The 22,917-nt window shown below is 41.9% G+C and overlaps 1 protein-coding gene across 4 annotated transcripts in view; it reads left to right on the top strand.

The window, feature by feature from the left end:
• KIAA2012 (KIAA2012 ortholog) overlaps window positions 1-22,917 on the top strand; it is a 93,814-nt gene that overhangs the window by 33,145 nt on the left and 37,752 nt on the right. For all 4 annotated transcript variants that reach the window (XM_033111370.1, XM_033111369.1, XM_033111368.1 and 1 more), the window contains 2 exons: window positions 938-1,048; window positions 17,069-17,145. In XM_033111370.1, coding sequence (XP_032967261.1) covers window positions 938-1,048; window positions 17,069-17,145 — 188 coding nt within the window. The remainder of the gene's footprint in view (window positions 1-937; window positions 1,049-17,068; window positions 17,146-22,917) is intronic.

Genomic DNA, 22,917 nt, shown 5'->3' with positions numbered 1-22,917 from the left:
GTGTGTAAGGGTATGTGTGCGCTTGTATGCCGATGTGAATATATGTCTGTGCTGGCGTGCACACATGCACACTGTGTATGCATGTGTGTGACTGCAGGTATGCACGCCTATCTGCAAACAAGGCACATGTATTGATGTGTGTGTCCCTGTTCACGTCTGGTATGTGTGTGTACGTGCACGGACACCTGCCTGTGTGTGGCGGTGCACGTCTGTGCATGCTTGCCTTATGGGTGTGCATACATACATGTATGTGTGTGCACAACTCTGGGTAAATATGAGTTCGTGTGTCCATGTGTGCATGTCATGCATCTGTGTGTGTGTGTGTGTGTGTGTGTGTGTGTACTTATAAACATGTACTTCGCTGGTGACCAACTCTATCCCGAATCCTTTTGCCTTGGAGATGGGAAAGATAAAGTTAAACGAACACCTTCAATTGTTCTAAGCAACTGAGGGAAATATAGCTTCCTTTTCCTTCTTGGCCTGAGCCCCCTGGAGTCACTCAACAGTCCCAGCATTTGGTCCAGAGGGCATGGCTATACATGCATAGCACTGCACAAAGGAGAAGAAAAGCAGAGGCTAGAATCACCCAGGGCTACCCTCACCTAGAGGAAGGGGCTCCCTTTCCTTTATACAAGGTGCCCCTCTCTAGCCTAGCCTGGCCCCTGTGGGGCTGTTTAAACCCAGACGGGTCACCTCTTCCAGACTCTCACAAAATCATGGTATAAGCTAGTGGCAGCTCCACTCTGGTCATACCACCTTAACCTCCTAAACAATGGCTCTGCTCTGGCGAATCCCAGGGGTAGGACTGACCCTCTGGTCCAGCAAACCCCTGAGCACACCAGCAATTCCCCACCTGGAAGTCAGGGAGCTCAGTCCAGGTTCAGCCTCCCTCCCTGCACTGGTGCTAACATTGCCCACGCTTGTGCTTGTTTTCAAGAAGAGTCCAGAGACCCCACACTGGGACACTTCTTGCTGGGTCCAGATGGAGAAAACGTCTGCCTATACCTCCCAGCACCTACCCAAACCAAGAAGCTTCTGTCGGATGAAGGTAAGATGACATATCCCAGGTCGGCCTCATTTTCACAGGGGAAGATTTTACCTGTACCTGTGAAAACTTTCCAGCAGCAGAGGCGTCATTAAAAACACATGCCAGTCAGCCAGTTTCTCCCTTCTCGCTGACACAAAGGTGCTTCTGTAGCTCAGACATAATAACCCAATGTTTGCATAACAAGTTTACTCTTGCTGGAGCATCTGGAGAGAAGTTCCCGTGGAATGGCTTAGAGGAGGTCTAATGTGCCGTGTTGATGCCTCGATGAGAATGATAAAGCCCTTTTGGTATTTGCCCAAACTAAATACCGCCCTTTCTCTCCTTTCCAAGCAACTCCAGAGGTGGAGGTGGCTAATTGGTAATCCAATCAGGTACCCTTGTTATGTGCGTTGGTTCATGGCTGTGAATCATCTAGCTCCTGACAGATCTCAAGGCCGTTTCCAAAATCCCATCTGGCACATTAACTTTTTGGAAAAGAGATGCTGGCTCCGGGCAGCAGCCATTTTGCAAAAGGAAAAAAAAAAAAAAGGAATGAAATCAGAAGGTGATGAGTGTGAACCACCCAGGAACCATCAGGATGTATATGTCTGAGTCGTACAGCCAGCAGGCCTCTTGCTGAGGGAGATTAAAATCTATGCTCATTTGGTGGGTTACATCATGACTGGCTGAGCAGGGATTTGGAGCCAAGAGATTTGAGTAGCTCTAGCTTGTCCACTACGTTGTCAGTGACTTTGGGTCAGTCCCTCCGTGTCCAAGGTTTCTCATCCCATCTGAAATGAGGGGATCGGTTCCTCTCCCACCAGCAGCTGAGAAGTTCCTTAATTACTGCTGCATTTTTCATGTTGGTGTCTGTTGCTGTTGAACTAGTCACCCAGTATGTGGGCTTCCAGAAACTAGACTATATTTGGTTCCAAATTCAGTGTTAAAGAACTTCCATCACCACTTGGGTTGTACCATGATACCAGTATAAAAATAACTTGGTTCTGAATAGGCAGAAGCAGGAGTTAGACAGGTGGAAGCCACTGTCAGTGTGACACAGCTGGTACAGCAGCTGGAAAGCAAATACGATTCTGTTCACCTGCTGCACATTTGTCCACTCTGTTCCAGGAGAAGTAGCTCTCCTTTGGGCAAAATGAAAGCCAAAAGCATAACAGAAAATATTTAAGTTACATATTTAAGTTTGTTGCCACATTGTCGATTTGAGGTTTCGGTCATTTCACTATACCCAGGCCCTAGCAATAGTGCCTGACACACACAGAGCAGGATCACGATAAATGTTCACTGAAAATCTTTCAATCATTTCTACACAAAACAGAGAGAGAGAGAGAGAGATGAAACTTATGCTGAATAAATGGAGATTGTCTGCCATCTTGTCCCAGTTCCATGAACAATATATTTAATCCTACTTGTTTCTCAAACCTAAAGGTATTCACTGTGAGCTTGTTGAATGAATGAATGAATGAATGAATGAATGAATGAGTCAGTCCGTCACTGGCCTCTCTAGCCTTTCCAGCATGTACAGTGGGTAGACCTTCAGTCTTGATGGTTATTGGATGGTGCCCTGGAAGGTGAGACAGGCCCTGAAACCCACATCTCCCTACAAGGGTCCACAGAACAGATGCAGCTTTCTCAAAGTCTCTATTAATGGGAAATGTTTGTTGTTTTGTTTTGAGAAGCAGTATACCGAAACACATTTTTTGACTCTTGCAAAGGATTTGCTCCAACCACTTCAAACTCTTTGCAGCTCAGTTTGTTCAAATCCACCTTGGTCACCATCCCACCCTGCCCTTCCAGTCTGATCTCCCACTATTTTCAAACTCACCCTTTTCTCATCCTCTTTGATGGCCCTGTCTTCCTTCTCTTATCTCTCAGCCTTTGCCCAAGTTCCCCTAAATATTTACAATAAGTTTAAGTTCCAGGGGAAGGCTTATCGTTTCTGGGACATTTTCCTTAATAAATCCACCTCATTTCATAGAACTGCCTAGATGTAGTCTCAGCTCATTCCTCTCACTCCCACTTTTGTGATTATTGTATTTATCTGCATCTGTTTTCTGTTTAGCTCCCAAATATATTATATGAGTCCTAGAGAACCTTTTATTTTTATCATATGTTCAAGAAACGCTTGTTGATTGACTGAATACACCAGGTGCCAATAAGGAAAGTTCTTTTGGGATCATAGTTGGTTTTTTTGTTTGTTTGTTTGTTTTAACTTAAAAAACACTTAAGTATAGGAGGGAATACGATCTGTCTGATCTTTCTGAGACTTTCAGACTTTGTCAACATCTATTTGGAAATAAATTCTTAGGCAATTAGATCATTATATCTTGCTGTTCAGACAGCATAGAGAAATGAATATAAAACTTCAGAAAAAGAGAAAAAAGATGTGAAGACTAGAGCTGGAATTTGACACTCTTGGTCATGTTAGGATATTGCAACACTTAAAAATTCAAAGGCTTAAGAAAGGAAAAGTTAACTTGGAAGGATACAAGTCAAAACATTTGATATGCTTTCTACATTGCTTATCCTTGATTCAAATCCTTTATCTAGTCTAATTTGCAGTGGCAGCTACAGAAGTTTTCTTTCAGGAGTTCTTTTATTCAGAAGTTTTTTTACTATAAGAAGTTCAAGAATGTCTCTGCCAATGATTTAGGACTTTTTTGGGTCTCATGCAAATTTAAATTCTTGATCTCTTTCAGAGTTTCCAGTTAGCACTAGTTCTCGTGCTAAATGGATTTTCTCCCCCTAAATGTGTCTTATTTTGATAATGTAATTAACATCCGTCTGTCTTGCAACTCTTGTTGGTGTGGTGGTTTTAAAATATGTCTGCACAGTCTCTGACACGTGTTCCTTCAAAAGGGAAAGCCTAATTCTCCTCTTCAGTGTGAGCTGGACATAGTGGCTCCCTTCTAGTAAACACAGAACATAACAGATGTGATAGTGAGGGAATTCTGAGACCGGATCATGAAAGGCACTTCCTCCTTGCTTTCTCTCTTGGATGACTCACTCTGAGGAAAGCCAACCACCAGGCTGTCATGAGGCCCCTCAAGCAGTCTAATGGGGAGGTCCACATGGCAAGGAACGGACGCCCCTACCAACTGCCAGAATAAACTCTCTAGGCTTGTGAATGAGCTACCTGAACAGGAGATGCTCCAGCCCTAGTAAAACCTTCAGATGACTGCATCCCTGGCTGACTTAGTGAGTGCAGCCTCATGAGAGACTCTGTACCAGAATCACACACCTAATCCACTACCAGTTTCCCCCAGAAACGGTGTGAGGTATAATAAAGGTTTATTGTTTTAAGTCACTAGATTTGGGGGTAATTTGTTTTCAGTAATAGATAATGCACTTGGTGTCATTTCCTGATGGTCTGCAATTTGGTAAACAGAAAGATACAGGGTCCAAGAATATCCCAGCTGGTCTCAAAACACTGATTATTTGGGGGCAAACATATGTTAAGTGGTTGACTTTCTCTTTGTTCTCCCCGTTTGTCATTTGTGATAAGGTTGGTTGTGGGGACCATGGGTAACAGGTTCTTTCCGTGCTGGTGGGATATTTGACAAAGTATGATTTCCCTCGAGTAGTCTTTCAATTAGCAGCTCTTGCCTCAGTGAAGATACCTGGAGATTTAAAAGAGAAGTCCTTTAGATGAGGCAGCATGAGGAAGAAGAAAGAATTCTGGACTACATGTTCCAAGTCTTGGCTCTCCCACCACGATTTTTGTGCTCGTGGGCAAACAATTTCACTGCTCTGGAACTCAGCTTCCTCGTGTGGCAAAAGAGGAGTTGGGATTGAGTCAATCTTCCCAGCATATGTCCAGTAGAATTCCAATTCCTCGTAAAGTTAACAAGAATTACACTTAAAAAGAGAGGTGCTGAGGCCAAATAAGGTTGGAAAACCAGTGGGCTGAATGAAGTCTAGCAGATTCCTTACTGGAGGACTTCAGAGCCTCTAAGACGCTAATATGAATTATGGACCTTCAAGATGAGGATATGCAAAGCTTCCCAGACTTATTTGACCACTGAATACTTGATTGTTTTTAGCAAAAACAATCAAGTTTTGGGAACACACTTTGGAAAATGCTAAACTGATGATTTCTAAGGTTCCTTCCAGCTGTAATGCTCTATTACAAAATAGAAACCCATTTCCCAAGGAGCGTCTCTCAGAAGGGCACTTCTGTTGTCTAAATCCTGGAGCAGGATCATCTCAGACATTCAATAATTCATGACTGTGTTTATTTTCATTTTCCAAACATGAGTTCTGAATCAGAGGGAATGTAGGCATCTAGTGTTAATCTTTCCCCTTGGTCTTGGTTGTGGTGGTGAAATAGTTTCAACCAGTTGGAAGAGGGCATACTCTATGGGATGATGAAGCTACAAGATACAAAGAACCACGGTGCTCGGATAGTGCCAGGGAGCAGAGACTCCCTGGTCTGCCCACCTCCCTCTGGACTCCCTCTGTAGTAGGTGAAAGAGAAATAAATCTTGATCTTTTGGAGTCTCTTTGTTACAGCAGCTTACCACTTTCCTTAACTCATACAATGCAGCTATAATTGTATCTGCCAGCCTAGTTCACAGTGCTTTGTGAGAATCAAACCAGATCATACTTGCAGTATGTCTTGTAAAGTATTAAGTAAAATTCTGACATAAAATATCATGGACCTAAAAGAGGGAAGATGTATGTGTTTGACTCCTTTGATAAAAGGTACTGAACACCCACCATGTGCAAGGGAGGAGGAAGGGTGTTAAAACTGAGAGTTATTTCTCAAATATGTTATTTCTTTCCATCACCCCAATAATCCTATGAAGTGAGTATTTTCGCATATCATAGGTGAGGAAATTGAAACACACGGAGGTTAACTCCATTGCACCATTGGTAATACCTGGTAAGCATTCAGTCCCAGGATTCAGGCCCAGGCCGGGCTGTGCTCTCATTACCACACTCCCCAAGGCTCGACACGGGGCCCTGTGGGAAGAAATTCACAAGCAACTAACTCTACCACAAGGTGGTATGAAATGAGTGCTATAATAGAGGCCTAAACTATACACGGTAGGGGTATTCAAGGAAAGAGCAATTAATTCTAACCTAGGGGATGAGGAAGGGTTTTTGCAGAGAATTCCCCATTTGCACTGACCTCTGAGAAACAGTACAAGTGGGCAAACAGAGGACAGAGAAAGACATAACCAGCTGAGGGAGCAGCATGAACAAAGGCACAGAGGTAGGAAAGCAGGGTATACAGGGGATGATGAGGAGACTGGGGGAACGGACTGGGAGGGGCTTCGTGAGGGGAGGTGGGAAAGGCAGGGAGGGGGGAGATGGGGCTGAAAGGCAGGCCAGGGCCAGACCAGAGAAGGCCTCCTGTGCCAGGATGGCGCTGAAATGCTGCTTTTTAGGCAACAAGGAATCACAGATGTTTGAGGAGGGTTAGCATACAACCCAATGTGTGTGCCAGCATGAAAAAACAGGCAAGAGAAAAGGCTGAGTGCTCAGGCCACTGCAGAATCATCTAGACAATAGCTGATGAGGCAGTGGGTAAATACAGGAGATGTTGCAAAGGAAAGATCCCAGGGCAACCCACTAGATATGGGGATGTCAACCAGCGCTCTGAATCGGGACAGCCAGTGACAAGTTTGTAGAGCCTCTTTACAAAGTTGGCTACAGTATTTATCTCTAATTTTCTACTCAAATTACCTTCTCCTGTTTTTACTTTCAGTTAAGAGGATTACTTTGGGGAGAGGGAGTATGTGTGTATGTCCTGTATTTTAATTAAGATAAAACAACAATTAAGGCCCCGGAGCCTGAGTCACCCCCACAGGGCACAACCCTCTCCTGCCTGGCACTGCGCTCCAGCCATCTCCCTCGTTTAAATCAAACTCCCACCAGCACACATGAAAAATAAGTTCCAGTGTCATGCACCACTAAGTTTGTCAGTAATGCAATGTGGCTGTTTTCTGGCTTACATGCTCTCTGGGAAGTGGTGGAGCTTCCTAAGAGTTCTAAGGAAAACCCTGATAGCAAATTTCTTGGGAGCTCTGAGTGAGGCAGAGGGCAAAAGGCGGTAAGCAGTGATGGAAAGTGTTTGTATAACCCCCCTGCACCCTCTCACCCCGACACACATTGAGGTTTCTCTTTCATGATTGTTTTAGCTTCTTTTTCCCTTCCAACCACCGAGCACTCAATTCTTTGAGGGAAAATTAACATTCATTATGCAATTTATCTCTCTCCTTTTAATCCAGAGTGTCTGTCTCCAAGGTCCCTTACTCAATAATTAATGTTTGTTCTCATTTCCCATTCTCCAGAGCATCTATTTCTGAACTGGAGGGTCAACAATTAACACTAATTATGGCTTTTTCCTCTCTCCAGTGTTGGTTCTCAGAATCCCACGTTGCCCCGCAGCCTAAGTTATGTGCATGCGTGGGGCTGCATGTATGCCCACCGAGGTGGAAAAGCACCAAGGAGCAGGCTTCTCCAAGCCCCACCACACTTTGGCAAATCAATAAACCCACACGTTCATTTTTGGCAACCTCTCCAATATAGTTATTATCAGTAATGAGACAATGAAGCATAAATACATATATACATACATGTATTTGGAAATGTGTTTGAGTGGGTAGAGGATTTAGAAATCTTTTCTAGTCTGAGTTTTCTATGATTCCCTCTGACTTTTTCCTTCCTTCTGCTATCTCCTTGATATCTCATCTCATCTCATCTCCTCTCTCTCTCTCTCTCTCTCACACACACACACACCCCACATTTCCCATTAAAAAACATTTCTTCATTTCAGATCCACTCTGACCTCTTTACAATTTATTATATCTCCCTTAACTATCTTTCTCTGGTCTGTCATCCTATTTCTCTTCAGCCATTAAAAGAGCATTGTTTTAACTAGTGTTCATTTTGACTGACAAGGACAGCTAGGAGAATAATTCTCACCCACAGTGACTAAGAGATCACAAAAAATGTCATTTGTGGAAAAGCCTGTCTGTCTTTTTGCCTGGAATCAGATGAGCTAGAATCCCTCGTGTCTCCCCTGGTCCAACCTTTGTATTTGCACTACATCTGGAGGTTGGGGCTCCTCACGCGTGCCTGTCATCCCGTCATTGCATGCACTGTGCCCCACAGCACATCTGCTGTTCAAATCTGGGCATCTCTTCACAGCATATGTCAAACACTAACTGTTTCATGCTCTTGCTCTGTCAAAAGTTTCCCTCTCATAGTTTAGCATCATGGTCCCCGCAGGGCTCCGCCCTTAAACATCTTAAACAAAAGTACTATTTTCTTCAATACTTATTTTCATATTCTCATGTAAAAACCCTTATTGTTTTTCAACCTACAAATCTGTCAATTCAAATATCAGCCATGAAAAGAAGGGGTCTAGCGCTCAATGTTTCCTAAAAGTTTAGCTTTTCCTCCAAAAGTCACCTCTACTCTTCTATGTCCTCTGACTCATGTACATATTATTTCATACCTAGACTTCCAGAAACACAAGTTCTCCCCAAATACTCATATAGCAAGAAGTAGGAAAGAGGGTTCACTTCTTGGAGAGCCTGAGAAATGTAGTGTCCACACAGGGGGCAGCCCTGTGTGCTGTGGTCTCAGTGCAAATATTAGGAGAGAAAAGAAGTCGAGTTGAACCAAGTGCTTATGCTTAAGCTGGCCCCAGAAAGGAGAATGTGCAGGGACGTCCTGTGGGTTCCACACGTCATACATTGCACAATTCACGTTATAGTGAGGTAGACATTGACTCCTAGAGTTGTGTACAGCTCAGCCTGCACAGCCACAGGCTCTCGGAGAGGAAAAGATTCTCAGCCTTGTATTTTCAACGGAAGACTGAGGTCAGTTCTGCTGCTTCCAAGCCTCCTTTTATATTTCATTTCCCCCATGGAGAAATAAGCAAAAACTAGGAGTATAGAATGACTTTTTGTTCATCCTCCACCCATAGCTATTGCTGCTTCTGCTTCAGACCAGGGGGAAAAGATGATTATGTAGGGACTTTCTCTCTCTCCTAAAAATAGTATTTGATTAATAGGAAAATGTGTGTGGTCTTTCTTGCTGCTTATTTTGGGGCAGGCAGCAATGAATCCTGCGTGAGGGACCTGCTAAAGTAACAGGAAGCAAGGCCACAGATCGAGGGCTGGAGCCAGAGCTGGGGGGAGGGAATTGTTTTTGCCAGAGACTGCAAAACTAGAAGGGAAAAAAGGCACAATCATATGCTTACCAATCTCAAAATCTGTAAGCAGAGACATACTTGGAAGCCTGGCATTCTGCATTACATTTCCTGCCATTCTCCTGGGGTGGACATGTTGATCACGGTGGGAAGTTTCAGTGTCAGTTCTGCTCATTTGCACTCATTGGTTGGAACTGAGCCAAAGCAGCTCTTAAATAGGAGCCCTCCAATAAAGGATGATGATGACGATGATAGCTACCATTGTTATCTATCCTTGCTATGCCAAACATTGTGCTGAGTGCTTTAGATTCGTTATTTTACTTCATCCTCACAGCAATCATATAAGATGAATTCTATTATCTTCAGTTTTCATCTAGGACAATGTGGCTCAGAGGGGTTAAGTGACTTGCCCAAGGTCACACAGCTAAGCGTTGAAGCTGGGCTTTGAACCACAGGAACCTGCATTTTTACCACTATGCCTGGTTAGTGGTGATGCCAATCAGATAGGCACGTTTCTATCTGACAATATGTGAGAGTTTAGGAAGTTCCTGACTTAAAAATGACCCACACAAACAAATAGCTTCTGTTGTTCTTTTCTCCTTCCAGTTCCTCTTAACCAGCACCAGACACCCTTTTGTGGGTAACACTGAAAATTACTTGCAACTTTTAGAGATATGGGGGAAAGGGAGAAGCTGAAAAAAACGAAGAAATCGTTTGGGAGAACCAAACTCTTGAGATAGATTTCCAAGCAAGACGGGGCTATTTACAGGGATATCTCCCCAGACCAAAAATATTCTTCCGAATATGGCCAAAAATGGTATAATTTCACTTCTACTATTCTACTATTTAAATCTCAATAATAATAGATTCCCTTTGGATTCAGAAGTATTTTCTTAAAATACTGATATTCAGAAACTATTAGTCACTCACACTTTAGTAAAAATTTATTTAATCAGATGCCTGTCTTCTGGCAACCTAGATGAGAACAGCTGTTCTGAGGCATTACAAATTCTGATAAGGGTAAAAACAGAGGTGGGTAACTTTGGGGTAAGTAGAGTTTTAAGGGTTGAAACATGCCTGACTGGTGGGGTACCCGGAGGGCTTGGATGAACAGAGAATATTAGCTATATGGGGAAGGAGGCAGAAGAAGAAGAAAAGTATAGAAAGAGAAATGGTAGACAAACTGGTCCAGAGACAAACTTGGACTATTTCAGAATTGCCCCATAACAAGCTTTATACCCAGGAAAGGGAAAGAAAACTTTTATTCCTTCTCTTCTCTACTCTTAATAACTAAAAGACCTTAGGCTAATGCAAATCTCTTTCTTATTTCCACGCTTTTGAAAATACTGTTCCCTCTGCCTGGAGCACAAATTCCTGATCTCCTCCTAACCCACTGACATTTTTTTAAATTGTGGTAAAATACACATAACATGAAATTTGCCATCTTAACCATTTTTAAGGATCCAGCGCAGTAGTGTTAAATAAATTCATCTTGTTGTGCAACCAATCTCCAGAACTCTTTTTATCTTGCAAAACTGAAACTCTATACCAATGAAATAACACCTCTGCATCCTCCCCTCTACCCCAGCCCCTGCCAACCACCATTCTACTTTCTGTTATCCCCCAACTTTTACCCTTTTTTCTGGTTAACTCCTAACCCTTCAGTTCCCAATTTAGTTCTCCAGTCCACCTCCCTCCAGGCAGTCTTTCTGTGCCCCCTACCCAATCCTCTCCACCGACTTGGTGACAGGCCTCTTCCACATGCTCACACTGCCCCCGGGGCCTACCCATCACAGCACCCCTCTCACAGAATTCTCTTACTAGAATTTTCTCTCCACTAGACTGCAAGTTTTTTAAGGGCAGGGACCCATTAGTACCACCAGTACCTGGTAGAATGCGGCTGGCACACACCGGCTGTAGGTGTTTCACATGTATTTGATGAATGAAAGATTTCAGCTACAATGTAGGTTAAACAAGCTTTTTTAACGTTGACTTGGGAGTCTCACTACCATGCAGGGCATAGTCTTTGCAGGAAAATAAATGCATTCCAATGTGACTGCTCTTAGAAGCACAGAGGACCTCTTTCAGAGCTTAGAATATAGGCAACTTGTTTCCTTGATTTGCTCAGCGACCCTAATGAACAACTCTGACATCTTTGTGTTTAACACTCCCCATTTGTTTTTAAGAAAATGGATACAACATTACTCTGAAAATACTTTATACCCCCTGGAATTGAGTTCAAAGAACAATTTAAAAGACCTATTCATTGAAATCACTTACAGAACTTTCACGACTTTTTGTTTTCTTTTTAGTCATTTGGTTTTAATGAACATTTTCAGATAAAAATAATAGGATTCTAAAAAAACATACATATGGTGGACTTTGGGTATTTGTGGACTTTAAGATCAGTTTCAATTATTTGCAAATGACGTCAGGAGTTGGAGACACATACAATTTGTCATTTTACAAAGGCGTGAAGTCAAATAAGAGACATCATGAGACAGGGAGACAGAATACTACCACTAAGCCAGTCAGTGCACCTACCCTACCACCAAGCATCTGTCTCAGTGTTGTGGTCTATATTCATTGTAACATCTGCAGTAGCTCTTGTGAAGCTATTTTTTAAAAAGAAGAACATTGATTTACGCATACACATATAACGATATGTATATATGTATATAGTCATATACATATATCAGGGATGCCAAAAAAATATATACACATGACTTGTATTCATCTTTTGTTATTGGTATATATTGAGTATCACAATTTTAATACAATTTTTTCCTTTCTTAAAATGTGTATACATATTTTTGGCACTGTGTGTGTGTGTCTGTATTTTTTTTTAATGCCCCTTGAAAGAAGGCCAACTGCTGGGACTGGTGACGGAAGTAAGAGAAAGTGGTCTAACAATTCGATGATTCTCTGCCAAAAAATAGTTGTATAAAGTACTCTTATCCTTTATTTATAGACTCATTTATAGACTCATCAAGAGTCTAAAGAACTCCCCCTCTTTTTTCATTTCTACTTTCGTTTTATTGGGTATATGATACACACTAGGGGTATTCACAAATCTAAGGATTCTTGAAATTCTCAAGACGTCTTCCTCCCAAAGTAGCCAAGAGCTGCTGCTCACTTAATGTATGGTATGTGTGAGGGATCAGGGCCTTGCTCAAGCAGTGAAGCAGTACTTACAATGTATTTTAAGGCTGGTATGGTTTTCAAGATGTGTGTGTGTGTGTGTGTGTGTGTGTGTGTGTGTGTGAGCGAGAGAGAGAGAGAGAGAGAGAGAGAGAGAGAGAGAAAGAGAGAGTTATATTTCTCAACTTATAAAAAAAGTTTAGACCATTAACTTTTGTTCCATCAGAGTGATCAAAAAATTACAACTTTCATTAACTGGTAATCCATAAATACTGTTTTCTATTTCATCACCCTTTAGACATTTGTATTACCTTCTCATCAAAAAGACCATAAAAAAGCATGAGGTTTTCCTTAAGGATGTTTTTTCCTCCTACTTTCTCTCTTGCTTCTTTCACACATCTGCCTGTGGTCTAAAGATTTTCATTTCCTGTTGTCTTCATTCTCTAAAATTCCTCATTTGAAAATTAACGAAGACACCAGCATCAGAATATGTCCAGTAGAAAGAATTAGTGAATCTGTTTTACAGAACACATAAAGATCGCTTATTCATTCATTCATTCATTCATCCATTCAACAAATACTAATTGACCATCTACTAATGCCAAATACTGTGCTAGACACAAGAATACAGTTGCGAGACAAAGTCCATGACTTAAAGTCTTCCATAATAGTAGAGTGTGCTTAGAGCTATGAATGAGCATAGGCTGACTTATCTGGAGATTAAGAAGGTTTTTGAAAGAAGAGGACACTTAAGCTGAGTTTCTAAGGATATATGTAGGAACTAGCCAATTGGAAAAGAGGAAAGGATATTCCAGGGAAAGAGACCATGTGAAGATGAGAGAAAATGGCAGCATGGGAGAAATGTAAGCAGCTTATAATGTCTGAACCCCAGGGCCAATGCAGGGGAGGGAGTGTTTAAGAAATGCAGCTGGTAGGGTAAACAGGAGTTATACCATGAAGGGCTGTAGGTAACAACTAAGGAATTTATCCCAAAGGCTGTGAGATCCTGTTTATTCAGGAATTGACATAAACAGATTTTTATTTTACAGAAATGATTCTCGCAGCTATGTAGAGAATGGATTGAACTGGGTAAGACTAGAGGCTAGGAGACCAGATGTCTATACTTGTTTGAAAGCCAGAGACCAAGAACAATATTGTCTGCAGAATTAAGACCACCACATGAATGGGCTGGCCACTTTACATGCAGCCTCTTGTTTTGAATTCCTTTCTTTCATACAAGCCATCCACCACAGGTATCCTTATTAATCTTATGATGTATCCTCATGTAGCTGATTTTTTGTTGTTGTTGCTACACAAGTTAAATTTAAAATCCATCATCTAGCTTGCCTTCCATTTGGGGCTTGGTAAACTGCCATATACCATTGGACCGCTCCATAAAAAATAATTTATGAGCTTTTGAGAGCAGTTGGTGTTCCCAAAGCTAAAGCCACACCCTTGAGACTGAGCTAGCCTTGGTCTAAGAAGATATAAGTAAAAAAAACTGTTATCCCAAATTGGAAGAAAAATATTGCCCTGCATTTACTAGGCATTTCCATATTTAAATTTAGATTGACTCATATCTTCTAGATCCGTCTATTTGGCCCCTTTAATAGAGCTCCCTGGGGTATGTCTTTAGCCTGGAGACTTTCTCAGGTCTTGAGCAACTATTTGATATGCCCATCTCACCCTTCTCCTCATCCAGGAAGGTTTAAAGAGAAAACATGTAGCATTAACAAGGTCTTAAATCTTGCCCCGAGAATTTGATAATGACAATACCAAAAGGCCATCTTACGTCTTGGTCTCCTGCATTAAACAAGCCGACTCAAAACTTATTATAACACAACAAAGACTCCATAAATCATAGGCGTCTTGAGTCATATCATATAAAATAAAGTATTTTTAGATATCATTCTTAAGGAAAGGTCAGCAGGGATATATAAAGGGACCAGAATTTGTCCTTCCTTTTATGGTTTAGTTTATGCTGAGAAGAACTTTTTTTTATTAATCTGGAATTTGCCTTTGCATTTTCCATTTTTGACCAAAAACATAAAACCATGAAGGTACAAAGGCTGACTTGTAGGCCTCCTCCCATTGGTTTCTGCTACAAGTCCATGTGCAAAGCTATGAGAAGACAAAGGTGCCTTCTGAAATCTGTTTGACAAGGGATATGCCCCCTCCTCAGTGATGAGCCACTACAAGTTGTGGGGGAAGTTCCACGACAGCACACTAACGTTCAAAGGGGACTCATGCCTCAGAATTTACATGTGTGGGGAAGGCTCTAAACATAGAAAGGCTCCTACCAGCACCTCCAAAAGCTACTGCCCTTGTGACCACAGAATGTTTGGCCACTCTGGAGCCTGTGGGTCTGATGTTCTTTCCCAAGCCCTGACATGCATCTATGAAGGAGTCAGGTGGCCCACTCTGCCTGATAAGGTGACTTGCTGGAGTTCAGTCTCTACTCTGATACAAGATGGGGCCCACCAGAGCACCCTACATCAAGGGAAATAAGTGTTCTGAAGCAGTGGGAGAAACTATGACTGTTTCATTTTTATCTAAAACAATGAAAAACAACAGCTTGGGAATTAAGCATAGTTAATAGGTTAAAATAGAAGAAAAATTTAAGTCGCCTTATTCCAGGCAAGAATCAGATGTTCTTTCCTGCTTTTCAAGTTTTGAGTGTTTGGTGAAGGATCCTATGATTTGAAGAAGGCAGAAGAGGCTTGGGATGAGACCCCATCTAGTAAGGGTCATCTCTGAAACTGCCCGATTATCTGGTGGGAATGCTATCTCCTTGCTAAAAGCCTGTGGTTAGATTAATGCTGGCGTTTGAAAATCTGCTCAGGCCTGATGGTGGGCAGCCAGGGAAGGAATGTGTTTTCTGTTTATCTCCTTAGTGGCAGAAATGTTCATCACAGAAAGCCCCTGAGTTCCCAGTTTCAGGAGGGCCTGGAAGTTGTGCAGTTTGTAGTCATGATTGTACACACCAGCTCCAAAATGATGAAAAAGAATCAGGCCTGTATTCACAGCCAGTTGCCTGCATTGGTGGATGATTTAGTCAGTTTCTTCGGCTTGATAACAGGGGTAGATCTTCCCACATCGTTCATAGAGGAACTTTTACCACCCCCATTGCTTTATCTCCCAGGAATGCAGTTTGAGTTGTGTCTCCTACTTGACAGCTTGGACCTCAGTAAATTACCAGGGTCTTGACCCAAGAGATGGAGAAGTCTTAAGCGATTTTTCAGCCTCCTATCTAAAAATGTGTTTACATTTCTTGAACTCTGGCTGACTGATTCATTCTCTTGGTGTTACAAGAACTTTCCTTGTGCATTAGAATTCATAAGTTTCATTTCTAAGAGACCCATGGTTCCTTTCAAGCCACAGTGAAGTGAACCTCAGCACAACACAATTCTGCTGGGCTGGATTTGTCCAGAGGCCTAGCAGCTATGGGAGAAGCTCAAGTGAGGCTAACGGAGGCAGTGTGATGAAGGGGAGAAAGTACGAGATGCTAAGAGATCTGGTCTTGCGCTATGTCAAGGTATGGCCCTGAGCCAATCATACAATACCACTCTCTGGGCCTCAGTTTCCCCAGCTGTTTTCAATTTTTTAAAAAAATGTTTTAAATCTATGCAGAAGCTATTTTCAAACAAGATAGAAGAGGACAGCTGAGAAACAACAGAAAAGGAAAGGTCAGCCCACAAGGAATCAATAGAGGCTTCAGGTCAAAGAGACAAAGATGCAGAATCACATATGGCCAGAGACTCTAAAAAGAGCTACTTATGAGTAGCAAGTATGGAAAGAACTTTTTGTTGGACACTGGTCCCACACAAGAGACTAAAATCCTTGTCAGAGGAGCCATGTGCCTGGCTAAATCTGTTCCTCAAATAAACATTCTTTAATAAACATTAATTTTACTTTCTTAGGGGAGAAAAAGAAATAAAATAAATCCTATCCTTTTGCAGCTTGGCATTTGAGTCAGGCAGTCTTGAGCTCAAATCCTTACTCAAACCGTCACAACCTTGGGTAGGTTATTTTACCTTCTGAGCCTCAGTTTCCACACCTGTGCAGAGCAGTGATAAACAGCGTAACCGTGGAGGCGAGTTGTGTGGATTAAACACCAACAATATCTGTGCAGCACCTGCTTCATGGTGAGCTCCATGATTTCCATGAGTCCTCACCTGCTCCACCACCGGCTCCAACCCTGGCACTACCACCACCACCACCCCACCCTGCTAGCCCCACTTTGGTGTCATGTTTCCATCTCTCCTGTAGCCCCTACACATTATGAGGGAAAAGAGAAGTCTGATCTCTCTATCTGGAAGGTTGCAGAAGCATTTTCCTGCTTCAGTGAAGTATGATCATACAAAATTTATATTCAACAGCATCAGCAGATTTTTTTCCATCAATATTTCCTTTTTAATTTCAGTTTTATTTGAATTTTAGTAGCACAAAGAATTTTTTTTTCCTTTTAGGGAGCAACCAAAACAAGAAAATAGATATTTGAATATAAGGTCTTACTACTATATGTAACGTGGTGTTTAGACTGTGCGTGTAGAGGTTACGGGTATTATTTGTTGAGTAACTATGAATGCCATAGTTGTATGTGTGTTTATAATCTTACACAAAGGAACTAGGTATGTATGTATACAGTATATATAAAAATGCATGAGACCTAGATCTGACAACCTTGATCTCTTTCTCTCTAATTTCTACCATAGCAAACACTGAATCTGGAACCAATCTTCGAATGAATCTTAATGAAACCTCACCTTTGACCCAAAAGCCAGAGAAGCAGGTACTGACTTTGAATAAGCATTTGATGTGGAGTCAGAACTTTTGGGTTCTTGCCCTGGCTTGCTGTGTGACCCTGGGTGAGATTGTTCACCTCTCTGGGCCTCGTTTCCCTCAATAAAATGAGGCAAGTGGACTATAAAGTCACAGAGGTTTCTTAACTCATAGATTTGGAATGTTTTGTCTGGCTCTTCATGTTGGTGAATGAGCTGAATAGGCCTTTCCCTGACTTCTGCGAAGTCATAAAGGGAACAAGGAACACAGAAAGGTATCATCCATTGAGGCTGCAGGCACTAAGACTTTGTAGCAATGGGCCCATTTTTTCCACTCCAATTCTTATTTCTAATAGGGCGGGGGGAGGTGGTGGAAATATGTCCCGCTGCCCACACAAGAACGTAGGATATGGTCAGGCCAAAAAGGAACAACAACAGAACCATAGATTGGGGAGTCATACCACTATATTCTCACTGGTAGCTGGTCGAGACACAAAAGCAAACTCCCGCCAGTACCCTATCGAGGGGTCTTCCTACACCCCAGTTTCGCTTGCGGCCCAGCGAGACACAGGAAGTAGGATCTACATGATCGGCAATCCGCCATCTGCGCTTGCTAATCACACTTGTTAGCCACAATCCGCGGTCCGCTTTTCTGCCAACCAACCAACCCCCTTGCTAACTGCAACCTGTGCTTGCTAGCTTAGCCACGGCAGTTATATTAGTGGCTAATGGCTAACCAGTAACAGCTGATGGCCATCTGATTACAGCGGATGGCCATCTAATAACCGAACCAGCACCTTTCCACATGAGGCCGAGAGCCTGGAAACTGCTCTCTGGGACTCTGTCCCCACAAATGCCAATCAAGAAAGAAATGCAAGGATACCGTGAAGAAAGGAGAAAAAAGCTTTGGCTGGATGGGTTAGGAATATCTATTTGTGATTCAAGAACATATGTTCACAAATATTTTGTTTGTTTCTTCATTGGAAGCTTTGAGGCTGGAACTGTTCAAATTCTCTTTTAGAGAGATAACTCAAGGGAATTCCTAGAGCTGCACCAGGGTTCTCAAAGAAATGAAGCAGAAGCAGCACAGCTGCAGGGCATTCTCAGGTCTCTCTCCACTGTGTGACAACCTGGGAGAGTGAGGAGGCTTGATCTCTATTTCTCCCTTATCTCCAACTTCCTGCCACAGCTTGGCTTTCTCCTCTTTCCTCACACTCATTAAAAACAATAATAATAAAAGTAGTTTTGTTTTCATCTGTGTGCCTAGCTGGGTTCTGTGGAAGGACCTGAACTCTCACTGTTAGAACCCCAGGTCTGGGTCAGGCCTCCACTGAGGTAAAACACAGCTGAGACATCCCTTCCTGCTACTAAGGAACTACAGAACCACCGTTTGCTATATTTTTTTACATGCCCACTTTGAAGACAGTTTTTATAAGGGATCTAGAAGCTTGTCTTTTTTTAAGAGAGTCTATGACTAAGGAAAATATAATATGCTATATTTTGATAATTCCCCAACTCCAAAGGCCTTGCAAATACCTCATGTACCCTAAACACACTCCAAATTCACACAGCTCCATAGCTATATTTCAGGAGAACTAACATCCCCTGCAAAAAAAGAGTGGCTCAGTCACGTCAAATTAAGTCCTAGACTGAATTATTAACCTTGCAGTCAGAAAGAGAACACCAGACCAAGGGTCTTAAATTCTAATCCTGGGTTCCTCTGTGAAGCTGTGGCAAACAAGCTTACTCTGAGAACTTCACGTGCCTCCTTTATGAAAGGAGAGAGGCTGTTCCCACCAGAACCTGTAGGTTTGTTCAAGCTACAGTAGTTTTATTTTCTTTAGAAGTAGCCCCCAAAAGGAAAGCCATTTAAGGAAACATCTAGAGAGCCCCACCAGCCCCCACACAGAGAAAACAGGGGTGGGATGGGGGAGATGGAGGTATCTTCCTTGCCTCCCCCACCCCCTTACTTCGTGAGGCTAATGGCCTTTTATTAGATTAATCACTGACTTCAATTTTAACTACTTTTTCAACCTACACCATGTAAATGACTAATTTCATGTTTACTATAAAGCATCTGGAAAGGATTTAGAAACAAATCTCTGCGCAGCAGATTTGTTACCTACCTTGATGGGCCGCTGGCAAATCCAGTGGACTCCTTCCACTGCCACCTTCCCACTCTGAAACAGCCTAGGATATCACACAAAATTGATCTTTATCAGCATCAGCAGTTTCTGCTCTTCCTTTCTGTCAATTCCCCACTGACTCACCTCCTCTCTCCTTTCATTGGGGTCTGACCATATTAGGAGTTCAGTCACATAACATATTTTCACTTTTTTCTATCACTGTGCTAGCTGCGAGGGGTGGGGGGAACCCAAAGGTGTAATATTTTGGCATCACCATGCTTTAGGAAGTCACAGACCTAGATTTGGAAAACAATTTCTGACGGTTGGATAAGAAAGCAAGCCAGACGGTGCTTTGCAGACGAGACTGAGTTCATGGATTTACCCGGTTCCGGAAGCTGCCTCCGGATGCCCCCTACTGGTTGGATTGTAAAACCTCTGCTGTGCGTTTCCTAAGCGGTGTCTGCGCTGTGCAAGGGACCAGAAAGGATTAGGGCTCCTGCTTCCAATACACAGGTGGCAAATCGTGGGACTAGCTCCTGAGGCACCCCTTCCACTCCTGGTCAAGGAGCAGGCCTCGGAGGTAGATCCATAAATAGAAAGGAAGGTAGCAACTGACATCAACCACTTCCTAGGAGATGGAGGAGGGGGTTAAGTCGGGGGTAGAGGGGGAAGAAAACTACAAGGCGAAATGTGGAGATGAAAAGAGCAATGAAAAAAGAAAAAGGAGACAAGCGAACACGTTTCAACTCCAAGCTCCCGTTTCCTCTTTCAAATGAACTGCTTCCCCACTGTGAACTGAATCAAGTATTTATGAAGGTATTTTTTGCATATTAATAATAGCTTCTATGGAGCATTGCGAGTTCCGAAGTCCTAAAGGTATGGTGCCCTTTTATAATGCGGGTCCTTCAAACTCCTCATTGAATATGATATTCTCCTTCACAGTTATTTGCCTTTCTGCCTGTGGCTCCTCCTAAGGCCTTTCATTTGATTAAGGGAAATTCGATCCTAGAATACCGTCAAGCCCAAGTACTGCTCTTACCGCGGTTCTGACATCAATCACCAGAGAAGCTTATCCTCTTCCCCAGGGCCCTTCCTTGTAGAGGCTGCAGGTTAGGTGAGGTGACCAGCACCTAAAAAGAGTATTAAAATTGTAAATGAAAATTCTAGGACGAAACGTTCACATATCTGTGCTGTGGGGTTCAAAAGTAAAACTTTCGTTTAAAAGTTTAAAAATAATTGCACTGACTGCAACAGCATTACTATGTATACTCAGTAAAGATCACATTCAATTTTAAAAGAAAAACATTGAGAACCAGTTAGAAAAATAAGCGAAAGCATAAACAATTTTGATAAAAAATAATAGTAATAGAAAACCTGTATGGGAAAATATTCCTTCTGAATAGCAATTTAAATGCAAATTGAGACAAACTAGAGATACTATTTTATATTTGAGATGTGTGTCTCCTCTCACTTTTTTAAATGGTAACACCCAGTACTGCCGAGGTTAAGTACTCCCGAGCTTATACACTTCTGGTGGACTGTAATTTGTTTCAATCCATTTGTAAAGCAAAATGACAATATGACTTGTGAGATATGAAAAATATTCATACCCATTGATTCAGTATTTCTGACTTCTGGGAATTTATTCAAAGGAAATTCAGCAGAGAAAAAAAAAAAGTGAGTGAAGATGTCCATTGCAGCATTGTCTATATAACAGAGAAAAATTGGAAAGAACCTCAGAGTCCAACATCAGAGAAATGTTAATTATGACATACCCCCGTGATGGATGTTAATTATGACATACCCCGTGACGATGTCATTCAGACATTGAAAAATGATGCTTGTTCAGACTAGAAACTGTGATTTAATACTAATAGATTACACGGTGTTTCTCAAGCTCAACACCACTGACATTTGGCGCCAGATATTCTTTGTCGTGGGGGGCTTTCTTGTCCACTTTGAGCAGCATCTTTAGCCTCTACCCACTGAATGCCAGGAGCACACCCCACTCAACCCCAGTTGTAACAATCAAAATAGTCTCCAGATCTTACCATATATCTCCTGGAGGGCAAAATCACCCCCAAAATGAGAACCACCAAGTTAATTTTAAAAGTGGAAATCAAAGTGATGTCAACTGTGACTGCAATATGCAAACAAAATAATGTACCTGTAAGGAAAAGACTTGCAAATAATACATGCAAAAATGTACAGTTGTGCTAGTTTGAAATTAGGGATGAGTTGAATTTTTTTGTTTTAATTTTGCCTTCCTGGTTTTTCTTTTTTTTTTTTTCGAAATGTTCCCTGTAAGAAGGTAAAACAGATTATGAGGATACCTGATTTTATTCATGGTTTAAAATGATCTAGGGGTCACAGTAAACAACAAGTATTCAGCAAGCTAAACAAGGGTCAACACCACAGCGCCATTACTTTTTAACTACTGTTTGTTAAAATTAACATTATTTAGGTTTTTATTAGATTGTTGGATAGGGCTATCAGAATTCTCCTTTTTAGGATCTCAATCCCCTTCAGTATTTTATCCCTCTGATCCTAGACCGTGGGGAACAATGAATTTGCCTCTTTGTCTGAAACGTTTGGATCTCAAAGTATGAAACTCTCTTGTCCATCCAGATCCATCTAAGCTTGGGACAAGAGAGGCTCTGAGCCCATTGGCTTATAGAGCTATCAGGGCAGAGGGGTTGTCAGTAAAGAGTATCAAAGAACAAGCTCAAACCTTAATTAGATTTCCCAAGAATCGTTGCATCTCTTTGTTTAAAATAAGAAAGAAACCATCTTCCCAGTTCTCACATTGTCAGGCCCTCTCTTTGTTAGGGAGAGCAAACATCCTTTTTCACTTGCTTTATCTTGGGTTTTGTTTTGTTGCTTTGTAGGGATTAGAACTTTGGTTGTGTCCTAAAAATCCTGTTAAACTGGGTTTATGTCCCTTTTTCCCATTTCACAAAGCCACTTCTATTTTCACCCATGTCGTCTCTTGACTTCAGGTTTCATGAGTTTATGACATTATAAATTCATATTTGATCTTATGTGTCCTAAATTTACCTCTTTTGGATTTCAAAGAGGAGCCTGTAATTCTAGCACGCTGGGATTTGGGTTGAATAAACCTGTGTTTACCCCATCTGTTTCCTTGGTGGTTTCACAGATGGTGTTCATATCCCCTTTCAGCCTTCCTCTTTCAGGACAAAGGAAAAACACGCACACACCTGTAGACACACTAAGTTTTTGTACAAGGGTACAAAGATAACCTTTTGTTTCAGTGTTCTTCTGAGCTATAGCCTGCCTTCTGTTGAACTTTTGGGCTGTTATCTAAAAGAACAAGCTACTACTCTTTAAAGACAGGCTTGCTTTCTTTCTTTTTTATTTTTTAACTGTCTTATTCGCCTTTGTATCCCATGTGTATGGCACAGTTCCTGGCACATGGTAGCTACACAAGGTACGGGGGGCGGGAAGGTGGGGATGACAGATAAATATTTTGTTGCTATTAAGATCCTGGGTAGCAAAAGCCCCTAATCTTCTAACTCAGATTCAGAGACTCTGCTTGTTTCATTTCAGTGAGAATGATATGGAAGGTCTGCTGATATTTCCCTAACGATTCATACAATTTCTCGGTACTTCCTGCTGTTGGTTGCCATAGTTTGGTAT

Source organism: Rhinolophus ferrumequinum, chromosome 8 (genome assembly GCF_004115265.2).
Source record: "Rhinolophus ferrumequinum isolate MPI-CBG mRhiFer1 chromosome 8, mRhiFer1_v1.p, whole genome shotgun sequence".
Lineage (NCBI taxonomy): Eukaryota > Metazoa > Chordata > Mammalia > Chiroptera > Rhinolophidae > Rhinolophus > Rhinolophus ferrumequinum.
This window is presented reverse-complemented; position numbering and strand designations above follow the sequence as displayed.